The 13,830-nt window shown below is 40.2% G+C and overlaps 1 protein-coding gene across 1 annotated transcript in view; it reads left to right on the top strand.

Annotated features, from left to right (window-relative positions):
- The window catches only part of LOC133570707 (phosphatidylinositol-3-phosphatase SAC1-A-like), a 63,003-nt gene extending 50,866 nt beyond the window's left edge, over positions 1 to 12,137 (top strand). Inside the window, exons 17-19 of the mRNA XM_072916577.1 lie at positions 9,217 to 9,309; positions 9,383 to 9,440; positions 11,962 to 12,137. Coding sequence (XP_072772678.1) covers positions 9,217 to 9,309; positions 9,383 to 9,440; positions 11,962 to 12,137 — 327 coding nt within the window. The remainder of the gene's footprint in view (positions 1 to 9,216; positions 9,310 to 9,382; positions 9,441 to 11,961) is intronic.
- Positions 12,138 to 13,830: the final 1,693 nt, after the last annotated feature.

The following is a 13,830-nucleotide window of genomic DNA, read 5'->3' as shown; positions in this document are numbered from 1 at the left end:
GTTGGCAAATTGGCAAGACTGTTTACAACTTGATGCCATCAAGCAAACAAGCTGAAGTAAGTCACAATTTGTAAAGTATATGATAGAGTAAACACCTACCCGGTTAAAGAAGTGTCAGGATGGTCTCAAAGAAGACACTTTAAATATGTGGCAGGGAGGGAGACCGAAACCTCTTGACAGACGTATTTTGACACTAAAACTTTTTTGAGTAATGAATTATTTAGTATTATTAAAGCATTAGTACATACTGAATTCTTAATTTATAACGCATATTTCTGACATGAATACTTATTAATATGCAGTTTATAAACATAGTTATACATATAACTATTCTTTTATGCATGTATAAATGTCTAGAAAGATTATAAAAGTCTTATTTACATACACTTTTTAAATGATCTACAAACTGTAAATGTACAGTCGTGGTCTAAAGTTTACATACACTTGTAAAGAACATAATGTCATGGCTGTCTTGAGTTTCCAATCATTTCTACAACTCTTATTTTTTGTGATAGAGTTATTGGAGCACACTCTTTTTTGTTACAAAAAACATTCATGAAGTTTGGTTCTTTGATGAATTTATTATGGGTCTACTGAAAATGTGACAAAATCTGCTGGGTCAAAAGTATACATAAAGCAATGTTAATATTTGGTCATTGGCAAGTTTCACTGCAATAAGGCACTTTTGGTAGCCATCCACAAGCTTCTGGCAAGCTTCTGGCTGAATTTTTGAGCACCCCTCTTGACAAAATTGGTGCAGTTCAGCTAAATTTTTTGGTTTTCTGACATGGACTTGTTTCTTTAGTATTGTCCACATGTTCTCAATGGGGTTTAAATCAGGACTTTGGGAAGGCTATTCTAAAACCTTAATTCTAGCCTGATTTAGCAATTCCTTTACCACTTTTGACGTGTGTTTGGGGTCATTGTCCTGTTGGAAGACCCAACTCGCGCAAGACCCAACCTCCGGGCTGATGATTTTAGGTTGTCCTGAAGAATTTGGAGGTAATCCTCCTTTTTCATTGTCCCACTTACTCTCTGTAAAGCACGAGTTCCATTGGCAGCAAAACAGGCCCACAGCATAATACTACCACCACCATGCTTGACGGTAGGAATTGGTGTTCCTGGGATTAAAGGCCTCACCTTTTCTCCTCCAAACATATTGCTGGGTATTGTGGTCCAACAGCTCAATTTTGTTTCATCTGACCACAGAACTTTCCTCTAGAAGGTCTTATCTTTGTCCATGTGATGTCAGATAAAACTTTAGAAGAGCCTTAAGGTGTCATTTCTGGAGCAAGGGTTTCCTTCTTGCATGGTAGCCTCCCAGTCCATGGCGATGCAAAACACGCTTGACTGTGGACACTGACATCTGTGTTCCAGCACCTTCCAATTCATTGCAGACCTGCTTTTTGGTGGTTCTCGGTTGACTCTTGATCATCCTGACCAATTTTCTCTCAGCAGCAGGTGATAGCTTGCGTTTTCGTCCTGATCGTGGCAGTGGCAAAACTGTGCAGAGTTGCTCTTGGGACCTTAAGCTGTTTTGAAATGGCTCCAAGTGACTTTCTTGATTTGTTCTAGTCAATGACTCATTTTTTCAGATCAGGTGTCGTCAATTATAATCACTCACATGACGTTAAAAGGCCATGCCATGAAGCTAATTTGATTGTTACTTTTCTACATCACCAAAATTGATCATTTATGTTGCTGTATGTATACTTTTGACCCAGCAGATTTGGTCACATTTTAAAGTTAAAGTACCAATGATTGTCACACATACACTACGTGTGGTGAAATTTGTCCTCTGCATTTGACCCATCCCCTTGTTCACCCCCTGGGAGGTGAGGGGAGCAGTGGGCAGCAGCGGTGCCGCGCCCGGGAATCATTTTTGGTGATTTAACCCCCAATTCCAACCCTTGATGCTGAGTGCCAAGCAGGGAGGTAAAGGGTCCCATTTTTATAGTCTTTGGTATGACTCGGCCGGGGTTTGAACCCACAACCTACCGATCTCAGGGCAGACACTCTATCCACTAGGCCACTGAGTACCGGTAGGTACTAGGCCACTGAGTAGGTTTTCAGAAGTAAGTCACAATTTGTAAAGTATATGATAGAGTAAACACCTACCCGGTTAAAGAAGTGTCAGGATGGTCTCAAAGAAGACACTTTAAATATGTGGCAGGGAGGGAGACCGAAACCTCTTGACAGACGTATTTTGACACTAAAACTTTTTTGAGTAATGAATTATTTAGTATTATTAAAGCATTAGTACATACTGAATTCTTAATTTATAACGCATATTTCTGACATGAATACTTATTAATATGCAGTTTATAAACATAGTTATACATATAACTATTCTTTTATGCATGTATAAATGTCTAGAAAGATTATAAAAGTCTTATTTACATACACTTTTTAAATGATCTACAAACTGTAAATGTACAGTCGTGGTCTAAAGTTTACATACACTTGTAAAGAACATAATGTCATGGCTGTCTTGAGTTTCCAATCATTTCTACAACTCTTATTTTTTGTGATAGAGTTATTGGAGCACACTCTTTTTTGTTACAAAAAACATGTCAAGACTTGATCTTTGGAGTTTGCTTTTCCGGGATGCAGCGGAAAGTTGGCACGGGCGAGACGGGAACCAAGGTACATGATTTATTTATCCAAAAAAAAGGGGATAAATGAAAGCGCGCACAGTGGCGGAGAATAAACTATGAAAAACAAAAAGACTATAAACATGGAACCAAAACTTACTGTGACAAGGGACATGAAGCAGGATCATAGAGGAATGGACAGAGCATAAATGTGTTGTGGTATGGGGTGCGAGGTCGTCAGAAAGACAAACTGAAAAACACTGAACTTAAATACTATGGACATGATTAGTGAAAGCAGGTGCGTGACGCAAAACGTGAAACAGGTGCGTGACGTGACAGGTGAAAACTAATGGTTGCTATGGTGACCAGACAAGGGAGTGAAAAGACAGAAACTAAACAACAACATGACTTAAAACAAAAATATGATTACACAGACATGACAAAACATTCATGAAGTTTGGTTCTTTGATGAATTTATTATGGGTCTACTGAAAATGTGACAAAATCTGCTGGGTCAAAAGTATACATACAGCAATGTTAATATTTGGTTACATGTCCCTTGGCAAGTTTCACTGCAATAAGGCACTTTTGGTAGCCATCCACAAGCTTCTGGCAAGCTTCTGGCTGAATTTTTGAGCACCCCTCTTGACAAAATTGGTGCAGTTCAGCTAAATTTGTTGGTTTTCTGACATGGACTTGTTTCTTTAGTATTGTCCACATGTTCTCAATGGGGTTTAAATCAGGACTTTGGGAAGGCTATTCTAAAACCTTAATTCTAGCCTGATTTAGCAATTCCTTTACCACTTTTGACGTGTGTTTGGGGTCATTGTCCTGTTGGAAGACCCAACTCGCGCAAGACCCAACCTCCGGGCTGATGATTTTAGGTTGTCCTGAAGAATTTGGAGGTAATCCTCCTTTTTCATTGTCCCACTTACTCTCTGTAAAGCACGAGTTCCATTGGCAGCAAAACAGGCCCACAGCATAATACTACCACCACCATGCTTGACGGTAGGAATTGGTGTTCCTGGGATTAAAGGCCTCACCTTTTCTCCTCCAAACATATTGCTGGGTATTGTGGTCCAACAGCTCAATTTTGTTTCATCTGACCACAGAACTTTCCTCTAGAAGGTCTTATCTTTGTCCATGTGATGTCAGATAAAACTTTAGAAGAGCCTTAAGGTGTCATTTCTGGAGCAAGGGTTTCCTTCTTGCATGGTAGCCTCCCAGTCCATGGCGATGCAAAACACGCTTGACTGTGGACACTGACATCTGTGTTCCAGCACCTTCCAATTCATTGCAGACCTGCTTTTTGGTGGTTCTCGGTTGACTCTTGATCATCCTGACCAATTTTCTCTCAGCAGCAGGTGATAGCTTGCGTTTTCGTCCTGATCGTGGCAGTGGCAAAACTGTGCAGAGTTGCTCTTGGGACCTTAAGCTGTTTTGAAATGGCTCCAAGTGACTTTCTTGATTTGTTCTAGTCAATGACTCATTTTTTCAGATCAGGTGTCGTCAATTATAATCACTCACATGACGTTAAAAGGCCATGCCATGAAGCTAATTTGATTGTTACTTTTCTACATCACCAAAATTGATCATTTATGTTGCTGTATGTATACTTTTGACCCAGCAGATTTGGTCACATTTTAAAGTTAAAGTACCAATGATTGTCACACATACACTAGGTGTGGTGAAATTTGTCCTCTGCATTTGACCCATCCCCTTGTTCACCCCCTGGGAGGTGAGGGGAGCAGTGGGCAGCAGCGGTGCCGCGCCCGGGAATCATTTTTGGTGATTTAACCCCCAATTCCAACCCTTGATGCTGAGTGCCAAGCAGGGAGGTAAAGGGTCCCATTTTTATAGTCTTTGGTATGACTCGGCCGGGGTTTGAACCCACAACCTACCGATCTCAGGGCAGACACTCTATCCACTAGGCCACTGAGTAGGTACTAGGCCACTGAGTAGGTTTTCAGAAGACCCATAATAAATTCATAAAAGAACCAAACTTCATGAATGTTTTTTGTGACTAACAAGTCTGTGCTCTAATCACTCTATCACAAAAAAATAAGAGTTGTAGAAATTATTGGAAACTCAAGACAGCCATGACATTATGTCCTTCACAAGTGTATGTAAACTTTTGACCACAACTATACATACCATTACCAATTTCTAAATATAATGTAGAAATGCTGCATCAATCATGTATAAAGTGTAAGAATGCAACCATACGCACAAACTAACAATATTAATATTAAAATGATAATAATTCACTAATAAGTTAAAGTTAAAAAGTTAAAGTACCAATGATTTGTCACACACACAAGGTGTGGTGAAATTTGTCCTTTGCATTTGACCCATCCCCTTGGTCACCCCCTGGGACGTGAGGAGAGTAGTGGGCAGCAGCGGTTGCCGCGCCTGGGAATCATTTTTGGTGATTTAACCCCCAATTCCAACCCTTGCTGTTGAGTGCCAAGCAGGGAGGCAATGGGTCCCATTTGTATAGTTTTTGGTATGACTCGGCCAGGGTTTGAATTCACAACCTACCGAACTCAGGGCGGACACTCTAACCACTAGGCCACTGAGTAGGATAATAAGTAAAACATTTATCAATCAATTAATGTTTATTTATATAGCCCTAAATCACAAGTGTCTCAAAGGGCTGCACAAGCCACAACGACATCCTCGGTACAAAGCCCACATAAGGGCAAGGAAAAACTCACCCCAGTGGGACGTCGATGTGAATGACTATGAGAAACCTTGGAGAGGACCGCATATGTGGGTAACCCCCCCCGCCCCCCCCCCCTCTAGGGGAGACCGAATGCAATGGATGTCGAGTGGGTCTGACATAATATTGTGAGAGTCCAGTCCATAGTGGATCCAACATAATAGTAAGAGTCCAGTCCATAGTGGGGCCAGCAGGACACCATCCCGAGCGGAGACGGGTCAGCAGCGCAGAGATGTTCCCAACCGATGCACAGGCGAGTGGTCCACCCCGGGTCCCGACTCTGGACAGCCAGCACTTCATCCATGACCACCGGACCTGTGCCCCCCCCCGCCTCCACAAGGGAGAGGGGAGCAGAGGAGAAAAGAAAAGAAACGGCAGATCAACTGGTCTAAAAGGGGGGTCTATTTAAAGGCTAGAGTATACAAATGAGTTTTAAGATGGGACTTAAATGCTTCTACTGAGGTAGCATCTCTAATTGTTACCGGGAGGGCATTCCATAGAATAGAAAACGCTCTATAGCCCGCAGACTTTTTTTGGGCTCTGGGAATCACTAATAAACCGGAGTTCTTTGAACGCAGATTTCTTGCCGGGACATCAGAATCAGAATCAGCTTTATTGTCATTACGCAAGGTAACGAGATTGAGGCCATTCCATACAGTGCGATGTGTGCATGCTAGAAAAACAATGTGCAAATATATAGAAATATAAAAAATGTAGAAGTGCAATGAATATGGTGTGAAATGAATATATACATGAAAAAACAAAACAAAAACAGGGTGGTTGGTGGAATGGGTTATTGCACCGAAGAGAAGGCAGTTATGAGGGACAATGGGGCAGTCCGTTCAGGATGGTTATGGCCCTGGGGAAGAAGCTGTTCTTTAGCCTGTTTGTTTTGGTTTTAATGCACCTGTAGCGCTTCCCAGAGGGCAGCAGGTGGAACAGGTCAGAGCCAGGGTGGGTGCTGTCTTTGATGATGGCACTGGCTCTGTTGAGGCAGCGGGAGGTGTAGATGTCCGTCAGAGAGGGGAGAGGGCGGCCGATGATCTTCTGAGCCGTCTTGACCACTCTTTGCAGCCTCTCCCTGTCTGCTGCAGTGCAGCTGCCGTACCATACCGTAATACAGTAGGTCAGCAGGCTCTCGATGGACGAGCGGTAGAAGGTCAGCAGCAGGTCAGGCTTCAGGTTGTACTTCCCGAGGACTCTAAGGAAGTGTAGCCGCTGCTGAGCCTTCTTGATGATTGATGTGGTGGTACAATACAATCGACAAGATAGGATGGAGCTAGACCGTGTAGTATTTTATACGTAAGTAGTAAAACCTTAAAGTCGCATCTTAAGTGCACAGGAAGCCAGTGCCGGTGAGCCAGTATAGGCGTAATATGATCAAACTTTCTTGTTCTTGTCAAAAGTCTAGCAGCCGCATTTTGTACCAATTGTAATCTTTTAATGCTAGACATAGGGAGACCCGAAAATAATACGTTACAGACGAGACGTAACGAACGCATGAATAATGATCTCAGCGTCGCTAGTGGATAAAATAGAACGAATTTTAGCGATATTACGGAGATGAAAGAAGGCCGTTTTAGTAACACTCTTAATGTGTGATTCAAACGAGAGAGTTGGGTCGAAGATAATACCCAGATTCTTTACTGAGTCGCCTTGTGTAATTGTTTGGTTGTCAAATGTTAAGGTGGTATTATTAAATAAATGTCGGTGTTTAGCAGGACCGATAATCAGCATTTCCGTTTTCTTGGCGTTGAGTTGCAAGAAGTTAGCGGACATCCATTGTTTAATTTTATTAAGACACGCCTCCAGCTGACTACAATCCGGCGTGTTGGTCAGCTTTAGGGGCATGTAGAGTTGGGTGTCATCAGCATAACAATGAAAGCTAACACCGTATTTGCGTATGATGTCGCCTAGCGGCAGCATGTCAATACTAAAGAATGCAGGGCCAAGAACCGAACCCCGAGGAACTCCGCACGTTACCTTAACATAGTCCGAGTTCACATTATTATGGGAGACGCACTGCATCCTGTCAGTAAGGTAAGAGTTAAACCACGACAAGGCTAAGTCTGACATACCAATACGTGTTTTGTTACGCTCTAATAAAATATTATGATCGACGGTATCGAAAGCAGCACTAAGATCAAGAAGCAGCAACATAGATGACGCATCAGAATCCATCGTTAGCAGTAGATCATTAGTCATTTTTGCGAGGGCTGTCTCTGTAGAGTGATTTGCCCTGAAACCGGATTGAAAAAGTTCACAGAGATTGTTAGACACTAAGTGTTCATTTAGCTGCTGTGCAACAATTTTTTCGAGGATTTTCGAAATAAAGGGAAGGTGGGACACCGGTCGGTAGTTTACCATGAGGTCAGGATCGAGGTTAGGTCTTTTGAGCAGAGGATGAATAACCGCTTTCTTGAATGCTAGGGGAACAGTGCCAGAGGAAAGTGATAAGTTTATAATATTTAGCACTGATGGACCTAATAATACAAAAAGCTCCTTGATAAGTTTCCCAGGAAGTGGGTCAAGTAAACATGTTGTTTGTTTTATCCCACTTGCCGTAATAGTTCCTCTAATGTTATTTCATCAAAAAGAGAGAGACTATTTTGTATTGCAGTATCCGTTGTAGATACAGTTGTATCTGTGTTCATAGAACCCAGTTGTAGCTGAGATGCGTTGTCTTTAATCTCCTTTATAATGAGTTCAATTTTCTTATTAAAGAAATTCATAAAGTCATCTGCCGAGTGGGTGGAGCTATTGGGAGGAGTACCTTGTTGGGTTAGCGATGCTACTGTACTAAACAAAAATTTAGGGTCGTTTTTGTTGAGGCGGATGAGATTTGAGTAATATTTAGCTTTAGCTAAGGTAAGCATGCGTTTATACGATATTAAACTATCACTCCATGCTTGATGGAAAACCTCAAGCTTGGTCGCGCGCCATTTGCGTTCCAACTTTCTACATGATAATTTATGAGCTCTGGTTTCTTCTGTAAACCATGGGGTGCGCCTTTTAGGGGCCCTTTTTTGTTTTAGCGGTGCTATACTATCAATGGTTTCGCGCAGGGCATTGTCAAAGTTGTTAGTGAGGTTATCAATAGAGCCGACATAATTTGGGAATGGTGCCATTACCAGTAGGTCAGCAAGAGTCATCGTTGTGGCAGCATTAATGTTGCGGCTGCTATAGCAGTTATTATTATTATTAGCTTGTTGACAATGAGTCAACAAGGAGGTAATGGGTCCCATTTGTATAGTTTTTGGTATGACTCGGCCAGGGTTTGAATTCACAACCTACCGAACTCAGGGCGGACACTCTAACCACTAGGCCACTGAGTGGATAATAAGTAAAACATTTATAACTGTTCATAAACTGCATACTGATGAGTATTAATGTCGGAAATAACTATACTTAATAGATAATTAATTCAGTATTTAATAATGCTTTATTAATGCTTAATAGTGTGTATTTAAATATATTTGATCCTTTTTTAACACACAATGAAATTAATCCGTAGTGAAAATAATACATACATGTTTTGTTATTCGGTAGAAAACAATAACTTGTGACTTCAACACAGCATCTCTGTCTCGATCTTATTCTTTCCAAACATTTTCAATCATTATTTATACTTTATTCAGTATTGTAAGAATTAAACATCCATTTAAAGTAATTTATACAACGTAATTGAAATGTAAACCTGCAAAACTAATTTAATTCGCTGCAGAGTTTGTATTAATGTGCAACTTAGACAACAGTTCGCGCTACCCAATCTTTGTAAAACAATCGAGGAAGCCCATATTTTGTTTGATTTAAGATTAATTATATTGTCCTAATGGTTTCTTTTTGTTTCAAGATTCAATTGACCAATTATATTGTCCTAATGGTTTCTTTTTGTTTCAGGATTCAATTGACCTGTTTTTGGGTAATTTTGCCATTGATGAATCGGACTGCCCTAGTCCTCTTCGGGTGCAGAAAGACTGGAAGTTTCTGACTGTCAGTTAATTAGTATTTTATCTGTTTGCATGACCGGTGAACTTCAGTGAGATATATGTATCCTGTTTTTCAGTTACCGATCATCATGTTGGTGGCGTTCTCCATGTGCATCATATGTCTTCTCATGGCTGGTAAGTTCGTGATTCATTTTTGGTCTCCACCAGCGGTCGGCAACATTTACAATTGCCATTTGCCCCCTCTTTCACTAAGGAAAAATACCTGAAATTGTTCAACCTTTCAAATGATCACCTTTTCAACATTTTATAAGAAATTACCATGTTATGCATGTTATACACGCTACCAACAAGTTTGTAAAAATCATGAGCTGCTACATCACATTTGTACAAATGATATTGAAAATGAATGAGTCAATATAAGTTTTCGTCCTGACGGTATCATAACATGCTCAGTAGGCACGTTGGCCAGCTTGGCGAGGGCTGGTGCCTTCAGGAACTATTAAACATATAAACATAGCGGCACTCGTCATCAAACAATGCAAAAGCATGAAATATACTTGTACATCCCTGGCGTCTGTGATGAATGAAACAGCTAATTGATTATTTTATTAGAGAGTTTGCTGCTATTTAAATATCAAATGGCAACTTTAGGGACATGGCAGATAGTGGTGTAGTGATATTCAATTAATCAATCAAAGTTTATTTATATAGCCCTTAATCACAAGTGTCTCAAAGGGCTGCACAAGCCACAATGATGTCCTCGGCTCAGATCCCACATCAGGACAAGAAAAAACTCAACCCAATGAGCACAATGAGAAACTTTGTAGGGGACCGCAGAACCGCCCCCTCGCGCCTGGGGGATCATCTTGAATGGAGACAAGCCAGCAGTGCAGAGATGTCCCCAACTGATGCACAGAGGAGTGGTCCACCCCCGGTTACAACTTTGAACAGCTAGCGCGTCAACTGTGACGCGCAGGAGAGGGGGGCAGAGCAGAAAACAAAAGAGACGGCAGATCAACTGGTCTAAAGAGGGGTCTATTTAAAGGCTAGAGTATACAAATGAGTTTTAAATTGTGACTTAAATACTTCTACTGAGGTAACATCTCTAACTGGAGCCCAAATAGAAATAGCTTGCAGACTTTTTTTGGGCTCTGGAAGTCACTAATAAGCCGGAGTTCTTAGAACGCAGATTTCTTGCCGGGACATATGGTACAATACAATCTGCATGATAGGATGGAGCTAGACCGTTTAATATAAACGTAAGTAGTAAAACCTTAAAGTTGCATCTTAAGTGCACAGGAAGTCAGTGCAGGTGAGCCAGTATAGGCGTAATATGATCAAACTTTCTTGTTCTTGTCAAAAGTCTAGCAGCCGTATTTTGTACCAACTGTAATCTATTGATGCTAGACATAGGGAGACCCGAAAATAATACGTTACAGTAATCGAGACGAGACGTAACGAATGCATGAATAACTATCTCAGCGTCGGTGGTGGACAAAATTTTAGCGATATTACGGATATAAAAAAAGGCTGCTTTAGTAACACTCTTAATATGTGACTCAAATGAGAGTTAGGTCGACGATAATACCGAGATTCTTTACAGAGTCGCTTTTTTTTCCACTCCATTTTTTGTTTTTGTTTTTACTTTAAATGAATATGCTCCTGTCAATGTTATTGCAGGTTTCTCATTCGGATGATATCAAAACAAAGGAAATATTTCACTCTCATACAAGTGTTATCATCAAATACTTCTTATCCCATTTATTTACTTTTATAAAATTTAAAAACATTTGGGGTGTTTTAATTTTTTATTAGTTGCCTGCACCAATCCTATGATCACATTGTTTAAGGTTCAGATCTTGATCCCAATACGTCGACTACGATCTGGTAGTGGAATGCGGATGGGTGATGGTTTGATTGAGAGGCATTAAAAAAATAGTGAATTTTGTCTCTTGATGGACATACGCACCAACCGAGGGTATTATAAGATGACCGTTCATAGAAAGAAAAAGAAGCACTTTTGATTTCAAACACAGCCTCTCTTCCAACGGCACAGTTCCGGATTTTACTGTGAGGAACTCGCATGGCTGCCGTTTGTGTGACCCCAAGATGCAAGAACCAGGATGAGGATGAGCAGGTAAGATGATTTTAATAATAAAACAACAGAGAAATGTAGCAGTCTTGCATACAACAGTTCCAAACATAGTCTATCGTCGAGCACTGAGGAGTGCTCGAGTGAAAACATAAATAGGCATCTGCTGATTGGCAGCAGGTGTGGACAGGCTGCCAATCACCGGCAGGTGAAGAGAAAACAGTGCTCAGCGGAACCAACAGGAAATATAACAAAATAAGAGCACTGACAGGAAGTAACTACAAACACATGGAAACAAACCGAAATGAAGTGACAGATCGTCACAAAGTCAATAGTGATGTGCCGATTGATTGGCCACCGGTCAGGATTGGATGCATTTTTTCAAAAATTACTTGTTTGCCATTACTGCCTTTTAATGCAGATCTTAAACGCCGATCCCCTTTGGCTAATATTATATTTATTTGTGTCCTCTGACTAGCTAGCAGCTAGTTGTGTATTTCCATAATAATGACCTCCATTACGGAAAATCAGGAGCAATATGGGTAACGTGTCTTGCACAAGGACACGCAAACAAGATAATTCAACACCACCCTCCACTTAAAGACTTGACTCCCCAATCCAATCCAAACACACCACTGCCCAAACAACCGAGACAGAGCACCCACACCAAACAAGTGAGCTGTGCTGCCCCCGCATCAAGCCACCGACACAGACCCAAGAGTGCAAGGCCGGAACAGACGGGCATGGACCCCGCCCAACTGCAAGCAAAACCCGCGTAACGCCACACAAACCATAAGTGAAGACAACAGACCACCCAATCTTCCTCCATTAAAAAAATACAAAAATAAATACCCTTTTTTTATGTTCACAAATTCAGAGAATATGTCCTTGGACACAGGAAGACTTTGAGGGCAAAAATGATTTAAAAGAGTAATAGATAATAGCTTTTGATTTTTGTTTAGTTATTGTGTCCAATTGACTTTGTTATGATATAAAAATATATATATAAAATAGAATTAATAACTATTTTAAATAGTGTGTTTTATACTTAATAGTGTTAAACTGTCAATAGCACTCTTTAAAAAAGCATTAATATTGTACAGATAACAAGTGATTGGTATTGGTATCGGCTGATTTTACCCATGGATGATCGGAATCGACAGCAAAAAACCCTGATTGAAATACCCCTAATAAAATTTGTATTTGATTTAATGTTATTGGAAAAAAATAAGCCTCAAACATTGCAACTTTTACCGCACGGCGCAAATTCAGGCATTTTAGGCTGCAACAATCACTAAAGAAGTCAGTGAAATCCTGGAGGGGTATATTATGGCAGTAGCTGGTCAGCACCTTTGAAGTTGAGCTTTATTTCTTCAAGTCAGTCCTCACGTTGGACGGTATTCCAACCAGTGGTGTCAGAAAACAGATGGATAACTATGGCATCCGTCTATGTTTGGGAAAAGTGTCAAAGTAGTCCAGTTCTTTGAAGAGCTCGTTTCAGTCCGTCTGCACAGGAAGTGACAAGAAAAAAAAAGTGAAAACAACAAAATATGTAAAGGGCAAAACCTCTAAATACCGTATTTTCCGCACTATAAGCCGCCCCGGGTTATTAGCCGCACCTTCAATGAATGGCATATTTCAAAACTTTGTCCACTTATAAGCCGCCCCGGACTATAAGCCGCGCCTACGCGGCCTGTCGGTATGTTTTTATTTATTTATTTTTTTTTTTTTTTTTTTTATTAAATCAACATAAAAAATACAAAATACACTTACAATTAGTGCACCAACCCAAAAAACCTCCCTCCCCCATTTGCACTCATTCACACAAAAGGGTTGTTTCTTTCTGTTATTAATATTCTGGTTCCTACATTATATATCAATATAGATCAATACAGTCTGCAAGGGATACAGTCCATAAACACACATGATTGTGTGTGCTGCTGGTCCACTAATAGTACTAACCTTTAACAGTTAATTTTACTAATTTTCATCAATTACTAGTTTTTATGTAACTGTTTTTATATTGTTTTACTTTCTTTTTTATTCAAGAAAATGTTTTTAATGTATTTATCTTATTTTATTTTATTAATTAAAAAAAAAAAGTGCCTTATCTTCACCATACCTGGTTGTCCAAATTAGGCATAAAAATGTGTTAATTCCACGACTGTATATATCAGTTGATATCAGTATCGGTTGATATGGGTATCGGTAATTAAAGAGTTGGACAATATCGAAATATTGGATATCGGCAAAAAGCCATTATCGGACATCCCTAATTTCCTTAAATGTATTTCCACTGCAGCACATTCTTCTATATACTTGTAGCATGTATATACAACGGAGGTTTGTGAAGATGTTTTAGAGAGCGTTGAAGGTAATACAGGGGATTAGCCCCATCTTCGTTCTTCTTGATGTCTCTAAAAAAGTACATATAGAGGTTTACTTTGGTGTACATATTATTTACAGTATAGC

This window comes from Nerophis lumbriciformis, linkage group LG28 (assembly GCF_033978685.3).
Source record: "Nerophis lumbriciformis linkage group LG28, RoL_Nlum_v2.1, whole genome shotgun sequence".
Classification (NCBI taxonomy): Eukaryota; Metazoa; Chordata; class Actinopteri; order Syngnathiformes; family Syngnathidae; genus Nerophis; species Nerophis lumbriciformis.
Note: the sequence above shows the minus strand (reverse complement) of the source record. Positions and strands in the feature narration are given on the sequence as shown.